General features: G+C 36.9%; 1 protein-coding gene across 2 annotated transcripts in view; it reads right to left on the reverse strand.

Moving 5' to 3' along the window:
• The window catches only part of luzp2 (leucine zipper protein 2), a 210215-nt gene extending 186263 nt beyond the window's left edge, over positions 1 to 23952 (reverse strand). The window contains exon 1 of one of the 2 annotated variants that reach the window (XM_051724394.1): positions 23539 to 23952. In XM_051724394.1, coding sequence (XP_051580354.1) covers positions 23539 to 23600 — 62 coding nt within the window. In that variant the 5' untranslated portion in view covers positions 23601 to 23952. The remainder of the gene's footprint in view (positions 1 to 23538) is intronic. The other variant, XM_051724396.1, reaches the window with a different exon arrangement.
• Between the last annotated feature and the right edge of the window lie 1802 nt (positions 23953 to 25754).

Here is a 25754-nt window from a genome sequence, read left to right on the forward strand (position 1 = left end):
CCCTTCATAGGTCGATTCCCCTGAAAAATGTAAACATTGTGGCTCTATTTGTAATCTGGACCAGTCCAACATTAGCTCAGCCAATATCTTGAGTTCAGGGGGAGACTGTCTGTTTGTTCGACCAATGGTACTCACCAAAACTTGTTTGTCATTAATTTTACTATTCCATTAGGTGACAATAGTGGTGCCAGAATTACACACTTCACCTTTAATGATTTGCAAAAAGCCCATAGAAGCTTATGAATTAATTCTCAAATCAAGGAATCTGTTACATTGTAAATGTGTCTTCTCACACTGTAATGGCAGATATTGTTGCACTGCTTCAAGGAACCTAGATACTGTATATGTGTGTGTTGCAGATCATGCAAGAAACTGCACTCGCACACATTGACATTCACCCCAGTGCGCCCCTGCTGTCATCCTGTCAGCCACATCACATGCGCAAGCCTAGCAAGAAAAGCTCTCAGTCAGAAAGGAAAGGTAAATGGGAGCTGTGGACTTCCGCAACATAACAACGGCCCACTGACCAGCATCCAGCTCCACATCAAACTTCACCACAGAAACCAACAGTTCTCATCACCCCCAAGGCTCACACTGTCACACAGTCACACAAAAGCCAGGGCAAACGGGTACCAATATACTGTATTTGTGCTCATATTTCAATATTATAAAAGAAGATATATGTAGACACAGGAAAAACAAATATAGCATGACAGATGCAGAAACACATAACAGGGTTGCCACACCTTTTGATCAATGACTTACCATGAATTTTCATCATGGAAATTGGGAATTACTGTATAAGATTATTATTATTATTATTATTATTATTAATCATTTTATATTGATGTGCGAACAAAGAGCACCATCTAGCGCATGATATATTTTAGAGCTATGCAAAAATCTTTATGTGTCTGACATGAAAGCCAAAGCCATCCACTACAGGGAATGAAACTTCACATTGATGTGATCAGGTTTCTGATGCAATCAGTCCTTCTATAGACATATGGCTTTTGCCTTCAGATAAGACTGAAAAGACAATTTCCAGGGACCTTTTGGGAGACAAAGGATCCTGCAGAGAAGCTGACCTCCCCAATGAGTGGATTCCATTCCTGACTCTCACCCCTATGACCAAAGATGAGAAAGATAGTATATTCCCAAAGACTTCCAGAAGAACAAAGTGAACTGAACTTGCAGCTTGCCATGCTCCTTTCCCATTCAGTGGAAGATGCAACTATCACCAAACTCATTACTCATTAGTGTATATTACCAACTTATGATTATCTAATGATCTTTAGATCACATAACCTATTGACCCAATATCTAGTTAATAATCTTTTGAGTTATTTGTTTAACTAGAAATAAGGTCTTTAGCGTATTAGTTAACAGAGAATGAGCAGTTTATCTTTCCATAAGGTAATAGCCATTCTCTACCATGCCAACATCCAACTCAACCAATTGCATCTTTCCATCCTAGGCACTTTATTTTCTTTTCCATTCATAGCATATTGTTGCCATTTTGTAGTTGTTGTTAGTTATTAAAGTGTATCTTTTTGTAAATAAAATTAATTTTATTACAACAGTGTTTATCTTGTGTTAATACAGTAAGAGGCTCTAAAGGTAAGGAAGAATTTCACAAAATCCTATTCAGATGACCAACTCCCTCCAATTAACATACAGTATTTCTAACTTATTAAATGGTCCATTTGGATAATTTTTATACTGTTAAGGTGAAATTCCTTAGCTGGTGCCCCGAGGTAAATGGAGGGAGGTGCCATCTGTCATTCATACAATTATACGCACACATACACTATCAGTGACCCTGCAATCAAAAATCACCATATTCTTTTGTGTCTTGTGTGAGGTCTTTATAATTTGGTGGCTGCGTGATTATCACTACATATTCTACTCCATCTAAAACTATTTTAAACAGCATTTTGCTAATGCTTTTATAAATATTGTGCATGCAGATTTTACATGCAGTTGAGGGACAACATGGAATAAATTTAATTTTAAAAATTCATTAGGCACGCTTCAGGACCATTTTAAATTATTTAGAGAAGGCAAAAGGTGATTAAAGATATAGTTTGCAGCAAAATTACAAGTCTATCATCATTTATTCACCCTTCATGGTCTTCCAAACCCGTATGACTTTCTTCCATGGAACACAAAAGGTGTATGTTAGTCTCAGTCACAATTCACTATCTTTGCATGTTTCTTTCCATACAATGAAAGTGAATGGTGACTGAGGCTATCATTCTGCCCAACATCTCCTTTTGTGTCCCACCAATGAAAGAAAGTCACAAGGGTGGAACAACATGATGACAAATGATGACAGAATTCCCTTTAAAAATGTTAATACGCATTAATTCATATATATTTTAACATAAAATCTTGATGTCGACAAAAAGTTATACATCAACATACCTATTGTATACTCACTATAAAACTTCCAGGGCTTTTCACAATAGGAAATTTCCCTAATATTTTGCAGGTTTTCCAAAACCGTGGGAACCCTGTCTACACACTCTTGCACTGGCAATCCCTGTGTTAAAACCTTTGCCAAAGCCAGACACACTTGAGTGCTTTTCCATTACCAAAAGCCCTGTTGTAATTCTTTGTTTAAATTCAATACAAAATATGAAAAGTAGTTTGTGGTACATCAGGACACTGCCAATAAGACTCTCTCAAAGAGCAACTCTTCAAAGAATAACTCCTATAAAGCATAACTGCAAAAATCATTTCACAGGAAAGTTTAAAACCAAATGAGGGAACTGATTTAAAATACCAGTTCAAATCCTAACACTTAAAACAAGCTGAGAGCTGCTCTCACGCCATGCAGGCACAATCCAATGAGCAACTGCTTAGAGTTGCTGCTCCACTCAATCCAGCATTTTATTTACAGAGAATAAACAAAGGAAGTTGCTCAGCAGAGCACAGCCGGGTGTGGAGAAAATAGACCTTGCGAATCCATCCTGAGAAAGGGGATGGAAAAACAAACCCAGAGAAATTAAATATAGGCCCCAAAAGATAATGTACCACTGCAGCATTATTGGCTGGGTTTTTTATCAGTTTTTGCTTGAGAGGCATTGGTGGCAAAATACTACCTCTTCACTGATGCAGGTGGGAGGGGGGGGGCTCCTTATCAGAGAGAGGTGTCAGGGCAAAACACTGTGCCGCAGCAGCTAGATTCAGCACTAATGCAAGAAGCTTTCCTGTCAGAGGAGATGGAGGCAGACACAGAATATGTTTGGTGAGAAAGATTAGATAAAAATAACGGTATCCATCCACATGTCGTCTGGGGTGTAGCGGGTATCCTGATAAGGGATTCAGATTTATGTAGGGACTGAGTAAAAGGAGCAAATATGACATTTTGGAAATTAAATAAGGCAGGGGAAATAGGCAGATTTAAAGGTTGAGGTGCTGGGGTTAACATAAGCCTGGGAACAAGAGCACTACAGTGGGTGCTATACAATATATGACATCAAAATCAATTTTCTTTTGGCTTTTCTCTCTAGCTACCATGAAAGCAGAAAGGTCTTTGTACCACATTCTACTACTCTAGTCAAGTGCGTCTTCGCCGTACCACTGGATCTACAGTATATAATCAACACACATACACAGTTAGGCTAACCTTTGAACTCTAACCAAAGCCCAGAATGCAAGACCCCGGTCATTCTGTTCCCAAGGCAAGACACCACTTTAGCTCATCCAGTTATGGGTGCAGCCATCATTCAAGAGACAAATTTAAATATTTCAGGCCCAGGCCATTCTCCTTTCATTATCAGAGACATAGATTTGTAGCATGTATTATTCATGAAATTTTCTTTTGTACATGCCTGACCAAGTCATTCCTTGCACTCTTTAATCTGTGTAATCACAAGTGAGTTACGCATCTCTGCTCTTTCTTTTCAGTTCCATGGGGGACCAATTACAGGCAATTAAGGGAGAGAGAAAAGACAAAGGCAAGAGGAGGTGGAGTAAGATGCAATCATGATTTATAAGAAGGTTTCTTGGTGAGATGGCTGCTTGACATAAACAACCGGATATAGTTTGTTGTTGCATCTACCATCTTTTCCCCTGCTAAATTATTCATGCTGCTCCACTAAAAATTGGTAACATAAATAGCGGCATCAGAGCCAAGCAATTACACCACATCCTACAAGGCCGCTCCTTAGAGAGGGATCTACTGTAGAGCTGTAAAAAGTAATTTCTGCCATCTCCTTAGGAAAATAGCTCAGTATGTCAAGATTCTACAATCGCTCATTATTTCACTCTTCGTTTGATCAGACTAATGCAAGTGGAGAATTAACGTGCATTAGTTCGACTAAAAGGTAGATCTGAAATTGTGATATTTTAGAGACCTCATTTGTTTCACTTTAATTTACCCTGAGAGCCTTGGGAAGCATCCATACGCTGCAAAATGGAAGAAAGTCCATATACCTTTGACAGAGGAGAGACTTCACAGTTTGTCTTCTCAATCAGCTAATGCTTTCAATCCTCTTGGCTTGATTTGGTACAAATAAATGCACACAACTTTGTGGACGTTAGAGGAAATCATTTAAAAAAAAGGAGGCTAAAGACTTTCTGGCTTAAATAATTCAGAGGATCATTAGCCAGTCATTCTGTATGTCCACTTTGTCCTTTTCAAGCAAAATGTGTGGCATCCTTGCAAACGGCTCTTGTCATTGCACTGCAATGTTGTTCATGATTGATGGCTGAATAAAACTAACAAATAACCAGACACTTTTGGATCTCCCAATGCCAATACATGCACATATGTTAACACACACATACACAGTTACACAAGCACACATTCCCCACTGGCCTTGTCCTGGCTCACCTCAGGCCACAAAGCTGCAGGGAGATTCAAGTTTGACTGACAGCCAGCTATGTTTCTCTCGAGGGGGAGTCAAGGTTATTTTCCTTTTCCTCTAGAGCAAAGATGAAGTTTAACATAAAAAGGAGACAGGGTTCTACAGGGCTATGTGATTTTATAATCAGAACTTTATTAAAGCTCAGTATCAAAAAGGACAAGTCAAGGAATACAAAATGCTGAAGTATTTTATCTGCCATAGTGGAGGTTTTGGAGAAAGAGCAACTGCAGATTCACAATAACAGTCGGCTATTGGTCTATCAGGGGTTATCAACATTTACAGACTTAGGGATCTCCCCTACCCATGAAACCTAGAGACCCCCAATATATAAAAGCACTTTTCAATGACACTTCATTGTAACTTTCATTGGAAAAAAATGTACGTTGGTGTTACATATAATATTTAATACATAATAATACAAAATCCATAATAAAATAAAAGTGAAAGGAATAGTCTGGGTTTGACACAAGTTAAGCTCAATCGACAGCATTTGTGGCATAATGTTGATTACCACAAAAAATTATTTCAAATCGCCCCTATTTTTCTTTTTAAAAAAAATCTAAATCGAGGTTACAGTGAGGCACTTACAACAGAATTTAATGGGGCCAATTTTTGGAGGGTTTAAAGGCAGAAATGTGAAGCTTATAATTTTATAAAAGCACTTACATTAATTCTTCTGTTAAAACTTATATAATATGTAAAATTTGAGCAGTAAAGTTGTTTATATTGTCGTTTTGACTGTTGTCGGGTTTAAGGTTTTATGTCGTCATGGCGACAAAGTTGTAAAATTGTATATCACTTTACACAAAAAAAGGATAGTAAGTGTTTTATCACACTAAAATTATGTTAGCACATGGATATTGTTGAAACAGTGAGTAATTTATCTAGGGATGTCAAAAAATATCGATATATTGATTACTGATTGCCATTTTATTTTATCTATATATTCTTGAGGCATCGATATATTAAAAAATTTCAACATTTAAATTAGAAGCCTTATTTTCATGGTTTCCAATTCACTCAGTTGGCCTCTGTTTAACAGTCTGGTTTAATAGCGTTAGGAGACCACAAGAGGGTGATATAACATTTACTGAAGCTGGTCGCAGGTAGGAGAGGCACAGGCATCACACATACAGGACCAGCTGATATGGTGCAGCAGATGGCAGTCCAAAGTTACGAAGGTTTTTGTACTTCTTCAAGAACGAACAAAGTGACATTGATGAGTTTGCAGGTTAGTGTATGGAACTGGTGTAACTGCACAAACTGAATGATTAGATATGGAGACATTTACTAGTAACTGAAAATACATTGTGTAGGCTACATAAAACATACATATACACAATATATCATCCAGTGATGGCTCGAGTAAATAATATTTGTCCTTTGATAATGATTTGGGTCGACCGTAATGGAAAACTATGCGAGTTGCGCTCCGTGGCACTGAACATTTTTGCCGTTGACCGTTGACCGTGTGTGCGTACCTGCGTAGAATATAATTGTTTCGAATTTTAGAACGCACCATTTCGTCCACCAGATGCGTCCGATGTGCAGCTCCCTTTAATTTACCCTGCCGCTCACACTACCAAAGTTGTGTTGAGAAATATGTTTTGAAAAGACAAAGACTATTGTGCATTGAGCAGCCCTTTTTATATCTGGGAAAAAAGAAAAAAGTCCCAATATAATATATTGATAATCAAGGAAAATCTTCAGAGTATTGATGCATGATAAAGGCATCGATCTCAAGCCTAATTGTAACAGTTACAGATTGGCCACATTCACTTCCTGTGTAAGTGTTTCACTGGAACCCAGATTTTTGCTATTTTTTAAAGAAAAGGAGGGATGAGTCGAAATTAATTTTTGTCAACATTAACAATTTTATCAACATTATGCCAGATACTGTCGATTGAGCTTAACTTTCATATATTCCTTTTGCGATAATGCCAAGAGATGTAGTAATTGTATGATAAGGATTATATGTTAATGGCTTTTTTAGAAAACCAATATAGGGTTCTAATGGTTCAGTTATTTGTTAAAAAATATATATATAATTCTGCCTGAAGATATAGATGATATAGGCGATTATATCCTTCCATTTAAAGCTTAAGAGGCAGACAGCTAATTAATATTGTGTGACCTTCATACTTTGCCTGTGGCCCTGTATTTCCCTCAAATAGCTAATAAAAACAAACTTTTCTCAGAAACTCTGGATAAATGTGGTAGTGAGAGCATTTAGGAAAAACAGAAAAAGATAAGTGCAATCCTTCCCAGGGTTATTCTACTGGCTGCTGTCTGTCTGCCAAAAATCAATGAAAAATACTGAGGGAAAAAAATGACAAGAGTGGAATTGATAAGATATGACCCTGAAACAGGAAGAATGAATTGCCTTTATATTCATTCCATTTTTAATAACTCCCTTACTTATATAGAGCTGCAGCCTTAACCGAGGCCAAGCTTACCTGTGTGCTTCTTTTGAGATCAGATGAATGTTCAGTTTTTGATTTTGGAACTTGCCAATCATAGCAAGTCACTTCAAAACCCTTGCCCAAACCCAAATCTCTGCCTTCTCTTCCCACAGCGCTAACAGTTCCTTGGTGCTATTGTCTTTTTCTCTAATTCTAAATGTTTCTACTGTAGGAAACATTTCTGGTAGAATCCAATTCATTTAACCAACTGAAAAGGCATCCATCTTCCAAAATAAACAGCTCTCACTCTGCTTTGATTGGAAATGGAGGTTTTGAAGGAACTAGAAAATGCTTCTCACATTCTTTTTAGTGCAAGTTGCAGGGTTGCTAAGGTTTGTGTGCTGTCTTAAGCTGTGAGTTTTTGACAGTTCAATTTACTTGTGTGGTGACAAGAACAGACACGCTTCAATGTCTGGCCAACATAAATGCTGAACACCCATGCAACACTTTACACCACTCACTTCCTGTGGGCATTAACTTTAAGCAAAGGCTCAGTGTGAACAGCCTTCTCTCCTTCTTTTTAAACAGCCTGACCGTCAAAGCCCACCACCGCCAGTCTCCCTCAGTGGAAACTCAGCACACGTTGGGCTCCAAACTTCTAGCGCTGGGAAAGGCATACATCAAATCTCTTTGTCTGACAAATCCCCTGCAGCCCTTCTCTCTCTCCTTTTCTGAAACAGTTCCCGCTGTTTATTTATTTATATGTCCCTTGCAATCCTATTTGAGTATTTATAATACATGGCTCTATGATTTCTGCAATAATGTCTGGCTGGAGGTTTGCATATCCATTCATATGTCAGCATAGCAAATCTCGTAAAGCCAACCAAACAAATAGTGCACATGGTTATGATTTAAACCCTCATCTGTCTGTTTATTGAGACTACTGATGTCAAACCTAAATGCATACTGACCAGTAGCATGTAGTGGACTTCATAAATGAGGATGTAAAGTCCCTTATGCTTATCGTGGCAGTTCCTGGTGAAAAAAAAAAAAAAAAAAAAAAAAGAAAAGTCAAAAAAACAGAAAAGACGCTACTACAACAATGACTTTTATTCACTTTCACACAAATCATGAGTAAAACGGCAGATAATAAATTCTTTAACACTTACTTTTCGCCCTGTTCCTCGCACAATGTTATCTTGTGAGTATGACATCAAAACAATTTTACTATCACTGCTAAAAAGGCCAGCTTAACTAGCATGCAATTCTCATTCAGGTCTAGGCTGGTTTATGCTGGCTAGTTCTTGTTTGGTGCTGGTCTATCAGGTGGATCAGCATAGCCATGCTTTTCAACAGCAAAACCTAGCTGGTGAAGCTGGTTGAACAGCATGGTCTTTCTGATGGTTAAGCTAGTTTAACCTCCTGAGACCCAAGCATCACTGCTTTGTGCATTTTCCATGTACCTTTTTGATTTATAACTAATAGCAAAAAAAAAAAAAAAAAAATTGTAAATCCAGAGCATATCGTTTTCCTAAAAATTGATGTCCACATATGTATACAGCGGGAAGAAGTTGTGAAATTTTAAATAATACCAAGCTATAGAAAGTCTTTATAGAAAGATTGTTTTTCAAAAATCAAATTGTTTATTATGTTTCCAGGAGTGTTGGTTATTCATGTTTTGGAGACATTACAGACATCACAGCTGATTCTCTGTAAAGCTGCTTTGGAGCAATGTGTACTGGGAAAAGCACAAATAAAAAACTATACAAATAAAAAATGTTTGACTTGATTTGACTTTAATGTTACAAAGTTTTTTTTCTACTTTGGCAACAAAATCTCAATGTTCTCTTTTTGCACTGTCAAACAAACAAGTAGCCAGTGCTGAAGCATTTTACCAATCATAAATTAGCATAATATTTCTGATACAAGTAATGGCCAGCATCATCCAATCACTGCCAACGATGTTAAAATAAAATTATACATTATAAATTCTGAATCTCAGTACTGATTACCATTGTCCCATGTCTGCCATCCATATTAAGTGGGTCAAATATCATCTACAGCCTAAAACTGATCTTTTGATAGGAAGTTTGTATTGAATGCACTTAAAGGATGCTCCTTTGTTCCCTATTTAATGAATGACTTAACCTCCATTGTGCTGTCTGCACTGGTCTCAGTACAGTTCGAAATGCACTGTATTTTCATTCTAACTCCATATAAAGTCTCTGAAAGCAAAAACGTTTTCTCAATGTGAAAATGCACAGTAATAGGATTTCAAATGAAAACCTTGTGCTCTTGTTGCCATTTTGCGATAAATTGCTCAAATTTTTAAAATGGCATATCGGATGAAACTAGAGTCTCTTTTGACACAGCTTTCAATTAAAAAACTTAATTAGGTTTCTTACCAGATGTAGTTTAGTTGGCATTTCTCCCAAAGACAAACTCCGCTGTGATCGGCGCTATGTTGTTTCGCCTCATGACTCCATCCGTCGAAAGTTTAACACTTTACTGACAGCCCAGAATCTCCTGAACTGTGATCAGTCAGTTTAAATTGAGTTAAATTATGCGTTGCATATAGCAAAGTCAGAAACAATGTCCACGCATGTGTACGCTGGGTTTCACGAGTTTAAAAGCCTGTTGGGGACACCAGCACAACACCAGCCCACAAAATACAACATAAGCTGGTGACCAGCAATGCTGGTCTTTTCAGCAGGGATATTGTGAGGTAAACATATCCAAGCGCAGTCAAATTGCATAACATCTCACCTGCAACGTGAAGGACCAGGGTATGATTCCAGAAGAACACATGCGTCAACATGTCAAAAATGTCACAGAAGCACCACAAAATGAAGTGGTTGTTTCAGCAATTGCATTTTTCATCTCACATTTACTTTTATGACACTATTGGTTAGATTTATATTTAAGGTTTAGGGTAGGCAGGTCGGTTTGTTGATTAAGACTGGATACAGCATTAACTTTAAAAACCTCATCTGTTTGGGAATACATTTAACTCTTTTTTTAGCCCCACACAGTGGACATTTCTCCTTGGAACTGCTGCTATACATAATTTTCATGAGATCTGGCTGGTAAATTCATGTTCTACACTCACTGAGCACTTTATTAGAAACACCTGTAGAGCTACTTATTCATGCAATTATCTAATCAGCCAATCATGAGGCAGCAGTGCAATGCATAAAATCATGCTGATACAGGTCAGGAGCTTCAGTTTATGTTCACATCAGCCATCAGAATGGGGAAAATTTTGATCTCAGTAATTTTGACCGTAGCATGATTGTTAGTGCCAGATGGGCTGGTTTGAGTATTTCTGTAACTGCTGATCTCCTGGGATTTTCATGCAAATCATTAATAATATTAATGATGGATGGGCTATAACAGTGTTCCTAATAAAGTGCTAAAGTGTATTGGATGCTTACAAGGTTTTGGGGTAAAAGACATATGGAACAACATTCCATCCATTCAGGCAGATTTTTGTAGGCCATTTGAAAACATGATATGGACGGGTATTAGGGCTGGGAAAAAATAAAAATTTTCTGATGCATCGCGATCTTCGTATGAATGATCTCAATATCGATTCTTAAATCCCATGATCGATCTTTCACTCTGTGTGGCAACCCTCTATAATGCAAGTAAATCACTCGCATGTGCAACCAAATCTCATGCTATGCGAATAAAAATGTCTATGATTAGCCACTGGCTAGTAAATGTTCAGATTTCACTCACCAGTGATTGAATAGTATAGCAGAGAAGTTATTAGCACAAATGATCTTTCACTGCATGTTTAGAGTAAAAGTTTGGTTTAACTCATTCTATGTGTCCAAATATGAGATCCATGGATCCATTTGTCATTGAATAATGTCTCTTTTAATACTGTTTCTGTTCTTTACAGTCAGTTGTTGAAAACAACAAAAAAAAGAAACATTTGATTCGAATTACGCACGTCTTGTTTTATGCGCCCACTGGCTGATGTCTCTTAAAGAGGTAGTACCGATTAAGCACGTGTTCTACATATCAATGTAAATATAATGTAAATAGTACAAATTATGCAAGCAAAAAATAAATATGTAACAAAAATATATATGCAACATAATATATGCAATTTCAAGACATTTATTGATTGAATAGACTGAATTTGAACATTTTTCAAAAGCTAAAATGTGACCAATATGATGAAAAAGTAAATGATAATATCTCATTTGTAAAATTTATATTTTCAAATTGTACCTAGAAAGGTTGCCTACAAGGTTCCTTTATAATTAAGAGGGAATTTCCTTTATAAATAAGACTTTATAAATTAATTTTATATGTAAGCAAAATGGACACTGAAGCAGAAATGTCGAATCGAGATCGGAATCGAATCAAATCAAATCAAATCGAGACCTTGTGAAATGAAATCGAATCGAATCGGGAAATCTGTATCAATACTCGGCCCTAGCAGGCATTATCCCATTGATAGGTTAATCAGCCACTTGCTAAGCTGGCACTGCCTCTCACATGACTTTTTGCCTGTATTTTGTCATTAACCCCCTCACATTCACGGTTTGCTTTAGGAACTCTATGACGGCACAACTAGTGGATGGAACCATTTGCAATATCATCATGTCTCGTAAACGGTCTAGGTGGTAATCATGCTCATAGATCACCAGGTGCCTTAATTAGTATTACATCTGTCGTGGCAACACAAGGTTCTGTTTATTGTTCATTTACTTTCTGACAATTTGACAGGCTGCTTGGTTGCCATGGCGCTCTGATTACGGTCTGCCCCTGGAATTTCAATTTTTACTCTCAGTCAACAAAAGAGCACAGGACAACACGGCCTCTCCCTAGTAATGTCTAATCAACCCCTATCTGTATGCATATCCTGACATTTATGACATTGTCTGTGCATTCAGAACATTTCTCTAGAATCTCTCTTTCTGATTGGTTTATTTTATCTAAGGCACCCTCCCACTTCACACACCATGCTTGCATAAAGAATATGGGTTGATCTTACAGTACCCCAGAAAGCTGTAATTGTTAAAACATGTTATTCCTTATTAATGCTTACTATGTAGGTCAGGCAAAAACAGCTGGCCAAGTTAAGGGTCACAGTTTAAATGCAAAGCTTTTTTTATGCCACACAACGAATCATGCTCATTCACAGAGGTGGGTAGAAACGCGCTACATTATTACATTTACTTGAGTAACTTTTTAAAAAAAAATAAAAATACTTTTAGAGTGGTTTAAAAATGGGTACTTCTTACTCTCACTCAAGTAAATTTCGAATGAAATTTTTTTACTTCTTTACAATGGCCGGCGTTCCTGTCGTTACATTACTGGGTTTAAACTTAATTAATGTGTAATTTATTGAGAGATTATTGAATGGGATTTTTATGAGAGCGGAAGTTCACACAGCTGCGCGCTGAGCCAGTGTCACAGACTGTCACTCAAGTCATTAGTGCTGCAGCATCAAACTCTTCAAAGTGAAACACCTTCTTCGCTCCGCACAGTGAAATAAATAATAGTTTCGTAATGCACTGCCTTCATTTAACAAGACAAGCTGATATTTCAAGATTAAAATCACAGCTTCAACTTAAGGCAGCACGCTGAGGTAAGTTTTGGCTCTAATCCTAACGCGGGCTTTTCTGTGTGAATGTGTTGGTAATTTTCAGGGTGATTCTGTAACTGGGCTCTTATGACATCAGTTTTTAAGTGTACATTTTTAAATCAGTGCAGCAATATATCAGTGCGCTTTGTCCCGCATGTAATGAGCAGTATTTGTGAATTTACCCCGCGCCCTTGTGTGGGTACTGGGAACTATCGCAGCTGCTTCAGGCGGATTAACAATAAATCCATGTAAACATCCAAGTTAAGTGTAAATGTCTTAGCTCTGCTGTTCGCGTGATTGACAACTGGAGCGCGAACAGACAGCATTTCTGCGCGAGCACAGCGAGGTGCGTGAGGCGCGCGCAAGAGATGTGCAGGCGCAAGGCGATAGTATGGCGAAGAGAGTGGCCGTATCCGAAATCGTTCACTCGTTCACTATTTCCTATATAGTGAATGGCAGTTAGTGTACTATATCTCAGCAGTGAGTGAACGAAATGAGTGAGTGAATTCGGATGCTGACCTATACACAAAGTGTCATATCTCTGGGGCTGTCCCAGAAACATAACATATGAACTTTTACAATGCTTGGGCCTTACTTGTTATTCATATTAAATAATATATTAATACAATAAATCTTCATTTTGTTTGTCATTTTTAAAATATACTGTGTGTTAATATAAAGAGTAAACACATTTGATCAAATAAAGAGTACATTTTAAAATGTATCTGTATATTTTGTCTCTCTATATGTTATTATGCTATTTTAATCAAGTAATGAATTGTCAAAAAGTAATTTAATACTTTCAGCATGAAAGAAAACATTGCAGGAGTGAAGGAAGCCGTAAACTCCCAGCTTGTACGTCTTACCCGTGGTGGATTGTGGGCAATTAACCGTCGACGAGTGTACATCAAATGTACACTCGAAATTAGAGTGCATTGTGGGTAATAATGAGTGAACAAAAGTAGGGAACAAGTGGCTCACTCAGAATTCAGACAATCCTACAAAATGGCGGACACTCAAAATAGTGCACTATATAGTGGATAGGGGGGCAGTTTCAGACACAGCAAGTGTTTCACGACGGGGGTTTGTGCACTATGCACTAGGTTGCATACTCTGCATTTAGAGAGTGGAAGTACTGCTGTACAGAACTAATTATCTAAATACTTTCAAAACTGAAAACTGTAACTACACTGAAATAAGAATCCGCGCAGGACTTTAAAAGCTATGAAGAAACAAAAGAGCATGTAAGCATGATCTTGCTTTGGTTTATATTTCAGCATTATATATAATGTCCCTGTGGGACATTTTCACGTTTTCACCGTAATAATTACAAGAAATGTTTCCAAACCTCTCTTCTTATTGACAAATTCATCCAGATCTGACAAGAGCCCTTAAAGGGATAGTTCAACCAAAAATTTAAATTCTTATTATTTACTCATCCTCATGCCACTCCAGATGTGTATGACTTTTTTCTGCTGAATGCAAATGAAGATTTTTAGAAGAATTTCTCAGCTCTGTAGGTCCATACAATGCAAGTGAACGGGTGGCAACATTTTAAAGCTAAACAATATCAGCATAAAAGTAATCTATAAGACTCCAGTGGTTAAATCAATATCTTCAGAAGTGATGTGATAGCTGTGGATGAGAAACAGAGAAACAGATCACCTTCACGTTCTTCTTCTTGCGTTTTTGGTGATTTGCATTCTCTGCATATCGCCACTGCTGTCTAATGACAAATATTGATCTGTTTTTCACCCACACCTATCATATCACTTCAGAAGATATGGATTTAACTACTGGAGTCTTATGGATTACTTTTATGCTGCCTTTATGTGCTTTTTGGAACATCAACGTTTTGGCCAACATAGCTAAAATATTCTTCTAAAAATCTTAATTTGTTTTCTGCAGAAGAAAGGAAGTCATGCACATCTGGGATGGCATGAGAGTGAGAGTGAGTGTGATGCTTTGCATTATGTGGAACACAAAATATGTTAGACAGAATATTAGGGACTGACAGTCTCGGTCACCATTCACTTTCAAAATATGGAGAAAAAAAAATTCACTGAAAGTAAATAGTGACTCAGGCAAACATTCTGTCTAATATCTACTTCGTGTTGCATGAAAGAAAGAAAGTCATATGAGTTTGGAACAACATGATGGTGAATGATGACAGAATTTCCATTAATAATAATAATTCTGTAATACAAGTTCAATGTGTATTATGTAATGGAATATAGGGGAGTTAACATCTATTATGTCATTTGTGAAAGTAACGAGTTACTCACTACTTGAGTACTCTTTTAATTGGATACTTTCTTACTCTTACTCAAGTAATTATTTATGTTAGTACTTTTACTTCTACTTGAGTAATTTTTTTTTTAAAGTAATTGTACTTTTACTTGAGTACAGTTTTGGGCTACTCTATCCGCCTCTGCTCATTCACCCTGGTAAAATATGAATTAAGAGGAATCTCTTAAAAAATCATAAATAAAGCCCAAATGTAATCACAGTTTGTAAAAGAAAGCACTCTCTCCAGTGCACACAACAGATGCAACCTGAGGAGAAAAAGCGGCATGTAGGGAGATTGCCATGTATCACAGAGGTGAGCACAGAATAATGTTGGACCATTTTCGTTTTTACTTTTATTTCATTTTGCCAAGTACTCTGGGTGCGGTCATGCATGGGCACCTCTGGATCTGCCAGCAAATCTGTTCTATTCTCCAACTTGGCACATGCTCTCCACAACAATGAACAGCTTGAAAAGCAGAGTTGAGATATAGCCACAGCAGTGCCATATTCTTTAGAATCTATCAGTGACGCATACGGGGAGAGACAGATAAAAGAGATTGTGACAAGCTGGATATTTTGAGAATGCGATCAGGTTTCAGGGGTTTAACCCCCAGGATGCTGCCAAACTAGAACAAAATACAAAAAAGAAGGGTAAAAAAAAATCACAAAGAAGCATATATCTTCTCAAACCACAATCTTTAAACTGCATGCAAATGGGTTAACCTGAATTAGAAACTATAGCTTCTTAGTTTGCCAAGGAATAAAGCACAAAATGATGTGTCATACTCACCAACAAACAAAACAAACAAAAGTGAAAAAAGCACATGACGATCACTCATCAGTGTGTTCAGAGCAAATTCTGCTAGTGCACTCGCAGATGAGAACTATTCCTATCAAGGGAACATTCATGTTGCCATGACTAGCATAAAGCATCATTCAAGGTCATTATTCACACAAAGAAAGAATGGAATATTTTATTGCATCCAAGTTGCCAGAGCACAAGGATATTAGCGAGAATGTTTGAGCCATTAATACATGAGATTTATGGTTAATGATCGAGCCCACAGAGCACAGCTATGAGACTTATGACCCCCTCCACTGGCCACTGTGTCATCGATCCACATTGCGATGAGTTTGTCTTCCCAGTCATTTTCCGACATGACACTGCTGCTTCCAAGGCTTCACTTGATAAAAACTATGACTGCAGGAAAAAGTACTTCAGTAATTATAAAAGGAAAAAGCTGTAAAAGGCTGTACATTGCATTGTTTTTGACACAGGTAAGAAGTGTCCATTGGCACAAGGCCTAAATAACATTAATGAATGCATTAGGCATCATGAACTTCAATATACTATTGTTCATTCTTTGAACATGGCTCATCCAATCAGAATTTAGAGTCTGAACTATCCGTTTTATAAATGACCATACACCATTCTTGATATAGGTTTAAAATGGGAGTTCTAACCTTTCGTCTTGCATTTTATACCTTTGTAAAATTCTCTTTTTTACATTTCAGTCACTTCATTGGAGGCAAAGGTTTGGCAGAAGAGGCTGCCATGGTTCCCTACATCAAAGTTTGAATCATCAGAGAGAGAGACTGGGATCCTGAGGGAGACGCTGCAGGCATGCGAGTGGAACTGAAAAGCACTGACAGTTGTAAATGTGAACTAAGCCACTTGAGCCGAGGAACCAAAACTCAGACCCACAATATAGTGGATTTGATAAGAGATATTTAACAACTTATCCGATGTGAAAACAATGTGTGAGACACATTCTGAAATGTATCACTCAAATAAAGCATATGAGAATGTGTTACTGCAGTCAGTCATTTTTAGCTTATGTTGGCTGGCAATATGACAGTGGTCTTGGATTTTAAACTGACATCTAACAGCATGGCTAAAGCTTCACACAAAAGCAGTATTTTTCAGTTACCAACAGTGTTGGGTGTAATATGATTACAAAGTAATTACTTACTGTAATCTAATTACTTTAAATCAAAAAGCAGTGTAACACATTAAATGTTAAATTCGAGTAATCAGGTCACATTTACTGACTTCTAATTACACACTTTTAAGTACATTAATTTTTTTTATGTAGAATTTAAAGGAATTTTCCTGTTCAATACAAGTTAAGTTCAATCGACAGCATTTGTGGCATAATATTGGTTACCACCAAAAATAAGTTTGACTTGTCCCTCCTTTTCTTAAAAAAAAAAAAAGAAAAAAATCTAGGTTACAGTGAGGCACTTACATGGAAGTGAATGGGGGCCAATCCGTAAACATTAAAATAAAAGTATAGCCACAAGATGTAAACAATATGTGTTTTAACATGATTTTAGTGTGATAAAATCACTTACAAACCTTGCTGTGTAAAGTTATATCTAATTTTACAATTTTGTTGCCATAACGATTTAATTTCAACAAACCCTAAAACCCTGTAAAAAAAAAAAAAAACAATTGTAAATGAAGATTTAAACGTCACAGCTTAAATAATACATGAGTTTTAACAGAAAAATAAATATAAATGCTTCTGTAAAATTATAAGCTTTACAATTGTCTTTAAACCCTCCAGAAATTGGCTCCCATTCAATTCCATTGTAAGTGTCTCACTGTAACCTCGATTTTTGCTTTTTTTTTTTTTTTTAAAGAAAAGGAGAACCAAGTTGAAATAAATGTTTGTGGTAATCAACATTATGCCACAAATGCTGTCGATTGTGCTTAACTTGAATTGAACCCGGAATATTCCTTTAAAACTTAACATTTTCACATGTATGTCTCTTTGCGTTTCTGTGACAGCTGAAGGGCGTACACTCCCTAATCAGGGAGAAACATGCGGTGCTGAGTGTATGACTTGTGTGCGACAATGAACAAGTAGGAAATATAGACATTATTATGAATTTGTTGAGCAAAAAAATAAAAACTTTTCCATGAAAAGTGTTTTAGAAATGAACGTAAAGTAATTAGTAAAGTATTCTGAATACAGTTTTATAGAAGCAATTAGTAATTTATAGTGGATTACTTTTAGGCGTAACCAGGGGTGTAGATTCCAGGGGGGAGGTAACCCCCCAATAATCATACAATTTTTATTTGTTTTATTTTATATCATATTTTTTTAAAAGCACTATTCATTTTTCTTGATTTTTAAAATGTTTTAATGAGGAAAAATACTGAATGCACCTTTAAGAAGGGCCAGATGTACAATAATATTTCAAAAGGTACAAGAATCCTATAAGAAGCGCATGGCCTTGTATCAATGCATGAAAATTCTGACATGTACTATGATCTATTACCAAAGAATTGATATATGGAGTGTAAGCAGGCATACACAACGATCCACCCACCTACCGCAATGCTTATGCAAACCTATGGGTGTGAAAATGTATACATGCAGGAATGGTAATTTTCTTTTACCACCCAAGATTTACTATGTTTTATGGGTGTGTGGCAAGGTCACAGATATTCTTTTAAATGAAGTCTCATCATCAACATACCAGTAGCTTCCCAATTCATTCATCACCCATAGGCTGACCAATTCATCACACAACTGTGCAGGCATGTCATTCACATGTGGCTTTAGAAGAATTCTATTAGTTTACATAACCAACATCTCACCTTATCCATTTCGTACTACTTATGGGGCTCTGATGAAATCATTCCATACAGTTCTGTTTGGAGTAGGCTTCCACAAACATCAAATGCTTGTGCAGCAAAATGTAATCATCTCTTTGTATAAAATGCTGAATAATATGGCTTTCTGATTTATACATGTGTAGTTCAATACAGTTGTCTGCTGTGCTTTGCAGACCAGTAAGCAGAACTGATGAAATGTTGGTGTAGATTGTGAGAATGCTCTTTTGCTTCTGGCATGAGTGCTATTTACTGCTGAGTTGGGATTCTGTATATCTAAATGAGAGGCACGCAAACATATTTTATAATCAACAGAAGTCATTTTTAACAGAATAATCAGAATGAGGTCATTAAAAAAAATTGAAGGTCCAAATTTGACCTCTTTCTTTTTTCATAATGTGGAAATCTATGATATTTGATTTCATCCATGAGCTATGCTACTGCCCCTTTTATTCTAAATTAACATGGTTAATATGCTGAAAGCACTGGAAAATAATTTCTTGAAATATGGTCTTTGATTGTTTCATGAACTATAGCTTTCACTGCGAATAAACTTCAAGGAGGTAAAACTGGCCAAGAGAGGTGGCTTCAACTTCATCTCACACCAGTGACATTAAATTTGTGCTTGATTATAATTAGAACAGAATAGGATGTTGTACAGATCAGCGCACCTTTCTCTGTCATATGTGAAAACACTGAGATTAAAGTATTAGAGTATTAAACACAAAAAAAATCACAACTGTAGAAGAGCATCACCAAGGTAGTTTTACACATGCGATTACTGGAACACACAGCAGGCTTCATGAAGGAAATCAGGGTAAATTAGGGGAAGTGCTGCTTTTTACACCACCACAAGTCTCCATCTACACTTGATTGGTGAAGGTTGCTGATTTTATGCTTCACTGCACTGTATCTCAATGCTTGAGAGTGTGACCTTGTGCCAAACATCTGGCCAAAAACCGGTCAAGGCCATTTTGAAATATTTTGACTGAATGTAAGTGTCTTTAGTAGACTAATAAAAGAAGTACTATAGAATTGCAACATTAAAAAAAAAAAAAAAAACACTTTAAAAAACATTGTAGGCCATTTTCATCTCATTAAAAACAACAGAGAGCAAATGATCTGTAGAATTTCTACATTTACATTTCATTCCAGTTACTATGAGACTAAGTTATATTATTGATGTATAATACCATAATAAACATTCAGGGTAATACATAAAGATCTCTCTGTACAAAAAGTATCAGAAATAGGGGTGGGCGATATGACCAAAATCTTATATCACGATACGAGTAATTTTATATCATGATAATGGTATATAAAATCTGGAAAATCAATAAAAATCAGTTAACATAATAAATAACCATATTGTAATGCCTATTTTTGGAAAATCCAGTCAGTGAAATATATACTTTTTAAGTGAAAACTACTTCCTCTTATATAATTTTCTCCTTATTTAGAACTTGACAGTCAAAGTTAAAAATAAAATAAACACTCGGTTTTAAAGGAATAGTTCAACCAAAGATTTGCTGATAATTTACTCACCCTCAGGCCATCCAAGATGTATCTGAGTTTCCTTCTTCATCAAAACAGAATTTAAGACTTTTAGGATTTCATTTCAGGCCTCCTCCTTTAAACAATGCAGGTGAATGTACTCCATTTTTTGACGGTCCAAAATGCATATTTAGGGTGCATCAAAATAATCCACACGACTCCAGTCGACAAATAAAGTTCTTCTGAACCCAAACGATTGATTCTTTTTAGAAACAAAACAATACTTATATACTTTTTAACTACAAATGTTCGCTTCTGTACATCTCTGTGACCTGCGCTCATGAGAGGGATGACGTAAGCTCGTTGGTAAGGTCATGCGTCATGTGGAGGAGCCAGGAAGCGTGTGAAAATACATTTCAAAAATATTTATAAACACTTATTGCAAAAAAAAGAAAAAAGAAAAATAAATTAATGTGGAGCGCATCTTTTGGCTTTAATTATATTCTATAGCGTGCTTCATTTTGAAGTGGTAAAACAGAGTGTATTACCACAAGTGATTATCGTCGCATGACAGTTTAGACATAAAAAAATAATAATCTGTGTTGGTTTTTGTGAACCTACACCACAGAATTCGCACCTGTTTTTACAACAAGCTCCCCTCCAATTTCTTAACTTTTCTATTGATCATATCAGCAATAATTCATCAAATGATGGAGAAGTACAGATGTGCGGTGTAGTCAAGTGAACCTCGGCATGTTAAAGAGATGATTGAGGTGTCTGGATCAAGTGACGTTGTCCCAGCAGAGTGTGTTACATCACGGTGGACTGCTGCATCCTTCGCTATAGAGCGCTCACAATCGGCCCGCAAAATCAGAATGGTAAAGAATCAGCAACGAGTTTGTGGGCGCGTTCGCGCTGTTGCCTGATCAGCATAATTCCTTTAGTGAATCTGCCGCTACACCAGCATGTGCAGATTTGACCAGCCGCAACTCATTCCCCGTTCAAACCTTGTTTCAGTCTCACGTGAAGCACAGCCAACGATGGATACGCACGTGCTGCGCACATGGATATTTACATATCGTGATATACACGACATAGCAAAATCTCTATCGGTTGACACTTTTTATCATCACCATGAAATATATCATCATAACGCCCAGTCCTATACAGAAAGTATCCTTTTTCAAGTATCATTTTAATTTTAATTACTGTGCATATACTAATTTATTACTCATTGAGACTAGACACTTTCAATTCAACCGCATCTGCATTGGTATGGAAAAATGTATCTCATAATTTGAAAAGGTATCTTAACCCTGTGTTTGACATTGGCCTAATGAGAATCTGGATATGGTACTCACAGAGGTTGGCCTTGATAAATGTCTCACATTAAGGAAAAAGCAAGTGATAAATCGGTGGAAAGTAGTTTAATTTCATTTCATGTTATGAGATGACCACACTAATTATACTTTATTCGCTGGTCTTTTGATTTGAAAGTATAATGTTTAAGTGAAATTAATTAACTTTGATCACAGGAGAACACTCTCACTTAAACTCACAAAGAATGTTTTATCCAAACTAATTTAAAGTTCTTTAAACCGAAAAAATGCAACAGTAGAACCTGCTAATTGATTAACTTTAACTTATCTTATAATATCCAGTATAGTGCGAAATTAATATTAGATTGATTTTTTTATTATTATTATTAAAAAGACAGTACATGTAATTTTACAGTAAATTATGCTTTTTTTGTATTGATGCATGACAAACTGCTTATGTTCCTCATTTGTAAGTAGCTTTGAATAAAAGCATCTGCTAAATGACTAAATGCAGATGTAAACATGATTACCTTATAATTTCACAAGTAAAACGACATTTTCAGAAGTCCCTGTTGGACGCATCATATTATTATATTATTACATTTTTTTAAATAGTTTTTTCTTTTCTTATGTTTCTTATTTTTTATATTAGTCATGCACATTGGGTGTTTTGTTACATTTAATGTTGTTTAGTTAGTTATTTTATTATCTACTGTCATTTGTGTCACCATGATTGTATTTTGTCTTTGCGTGGATGACACTCTGCAGTCTATGCATGTTTATTGGCTAATTTTGATGAAATTTAAGTCCTTCTATTTTACCACCGGGATTATTTTGCTAGTAAATTACAAAAGTATTTTAAAGAACAAAGTAGATCAGTTGATGAAATATATGGTAATGAACAAAACAAACAGGCACTAAAATGCCATACCGTAATGGCTGAAACATTGTCACCGTATATTTTACAGTGAATTTCTGGCAAACACAGCTGCCAATTTTTTTTTTTTTTTTATGAAAACATATTTCTTTTATATATGAGGATTTTTTTTTACAGTGAAGGATTTGCAGTAACTGTCATTGGTGACAAAGTGTATGTGTTACCAATAACTATTTCAAAGTTTGTTTTACAAGAACTGTATCCTCTAAAGCCACTCCCTGGACAAATCTAAAGGGCAGATGTATTTAAAAAAAAAAAAAACTTTTAATATGCTTTAGAATTTTGAATAAAAAAAAAAGAGAGAGAGAGAGAGAGAGCACACTGAAGATGATCAAATCAATGCTCAACTCTTGGCTATGTGCTTTCTGACCTTTCCTTGTGCCATGGTGTTGTCCTCCAGAGGCAGATGGCTCTGGGCTGAGAAAGGAAGAGCCATGACTTTATCTGTAGTTAAATTAATGATCAATCCTTGAAAATTCCCTGACTCTGCAAGACTCATCCTGAGCCTTTTCTTTTCTCTTTATTCATCATCTCTGACTCTTTGCCTCACTGCATTATTCTTCGTGCAAATATATGCATGCTTGTACACACACACAGCCACAAATGCATTCTGGCACTGCACTACACAGACATCACAATGCCGTGACTGACACAAAACTTGCTCCTTCTCCAGACCAACTACCTAAGAGCCACATTTTGCTTACTCTCAGTGCCAGAAACAGAACATTTATGTCTTGTCTGCAGGGCTGGCCAAGCCCAGAGGGCAGGAAACAAGGAAAAAGTTGAGCTGTTAAGCATCTTTTTCCTGCCTGTCTGTGCTGTGTCTCTATCGGTCTCCCCTCACATGGCAAACGATGTACAGGCAGAGATTTCTGAGCACAGACAGGGGCTTTAACAGTAGCCCCAAACCACACAGTTGAATATCACCAGCTACAACAGACAGACTGAAGTGGTTGATGTATAAAGCCTGAGCTGTAAATCTGCTCTTACCTGCTGTTGAAGCTTAAAGCAGGGAGGAGGAACAGGAGGTAAACAGCTCCGATGAATTTCATTGCTTTGTCTTGCTCTCATGCACTCGGCGTCTCTTTCCCCCTCTTTCTCTCGATCGCTTGCTTTTCCCTTCTCCCTTTCTCTCCCTCTCCTCTCTTGCTCTCTCTCTCTCTCTCTCTCTCTCTCTCTCTCTCTCTCTCTGGTGCACACACGCATTAACACAGGCACACGCCGTGGCGGACAGACGCAACACTGTGAGCAGTGCATATATGTGAAAGTGCAGGGCTCTCCATCTTCAAAGAGCAGGGAACGGGGAGATGGACAGATTTATTAATGGCCAGGAACCAGGTGCAGGGCGGGGGAATCCGGGATCCTCGAAGGAAGACTAGAGAATGATTTGAGGTGGTGAGGTGATGTCAGCATCAATACATCCAGTGGCTCCCTGCTTTTCTCCTCCGTGTTCTACAGCAAGATGAATACCTGCTGGTGTGTCCCACATGATATCCAGCTGTCTGCATTATTACCGGCAGCCTTGAGACAGGGCAGGGCAGGGCGATTATCTGAGCTTGAGCTGTGTAGGGCTACTCCTCCACAAAGACTAACATAATCAATTTTCCTGGAAATTACACTTTGATGGTAGGGTTCATTAGTTTGACATTTTGTTCGGTATTGTCCATCAAAGTAATTGATGAGACATTTCCCAGCTCCCTGTCTCATATTGTGAGATTAATAGGGTAAACTGATGATGATAAATTTAATAGTCATACAGGCGCTTTACTTTACCTTTCTGCTGTTCCTTGTCTGATGACTCCATCTGCCTTCTCAAAAGTGCTTGTCTAAATGCTGAACAGTAAGGTAATGAAACAAAGTGTCTAATGAAAAAATGAACCCAAAACTAACTATAATTTACGACTAATATTTAAAGCTGAAGTGTGCAATTGTTTGATGTTCACCCAAAAATGTAAAATTCTGTCATTATTTATTCACCATCGTTCCAAACCTGTATGACTTTTCTTTTAATACAATGGTAGTGAACAGTGCCTAAACAAAAAGCTTAAAAAAGGGACTACGTGCTGTATGACTCCAGCCAGGTCTCCTAAGCAAACAAATTGGCCCAGTTGCTAGGGAGGGTAGAGTCACATGGGGTAACCTCCTCGTGGTCGTGATTAAGGGTTCTCACTCTCAATGGGGCGCGTGGTAAGTTGTGCGTGGTTCGCGGAGAGAATCATGAGCCTCCACATGCGGAGTCTCCGCGGTGTCATGCAGTGAGCCATGCGATAAGATGCGTGGATTGACGGTCTCAGAAGTGGAGGCGACTGAGACTTGTCCTCCGCCATCCGGATTGAGGTGAGTAACCGCGCCACTATGAGGACCTACTAAGTAGTGGGAATAGGGCATTCCAAATTGGGAGAAAAGGGGATACCAATTTTTTTAAAAAAGGGATACAGTGAAGATGCATGTCACTGTGAACAAGCTTTTCTCGTAGCGCTTATGAATGCACAAAGGATGTCAAGATTTTCAAATAAAAATTACTAACAGTAAATTGCTGGTTGTCTCTCATCTGAACCTATTAACTATAACTTTAAATCATATGTAGATTGATTTTGTCAGAAAGTGTAAACAACGTGCTATCAAAATATTGCTCTGTTTAAATCAAGTTTCCACTAAGAAATTTTGGTGATGGCCAATATGTCCGGGAATTATAAAGTTTGCCGGACAAATTGGGAAAAATCCAGTCATCTCATTTCTATGTTTATTTTGTGCTGTAAACGCAATGTACTATGCATAATAATAATAATAATATAGGCTAATAATGACACAATCAAGTCAAATCAATGATAAACATTATAATTAATCAATGCTAAACATTGTTCATTATAGCTGTGATATAAACAAAGGCTGTCATGGAATTAGTGTCAAATAAAAAAAAATAAAAAAAAATTCAACAATGGGGGCAAAACAAAATAACTAAACTGCAATTTGCCACATATCTTTTAGTTTTTAAATAAATATTGAAATAACAAATCGTGACTATTTCCCCCTGATTTTTCAAAGCACAAAAGCAATTTGCTGCCAAAATGAAGTCAAATGTGTCCAGTGTTTCTCTACAACTTGAGATACAGAAGACTAGGGCTGTCACTATTGATTATTTTGGTAATCGAGTAATCTAACGATTATTCTGACGATTAATCGAGTAATCGTAAAAATTATATAAT

This window comes from Myxocyprinus asiaticus, chromosome 18, assembly GCF_019703515.2.
Source record: "Myxocyprinus asiaticus isolate MX2 ecotype Aquarium Trade chromosome 18, UBuf_Myxa_2, whole genome shotgun sequence".
Lineage (NCBI taxonomy): Eukaryota > Metazoa > Chordata > Actinopteri > Cypriniformes > Catostomidae > Myxocyprinus > Myxocyprinus asiaticus.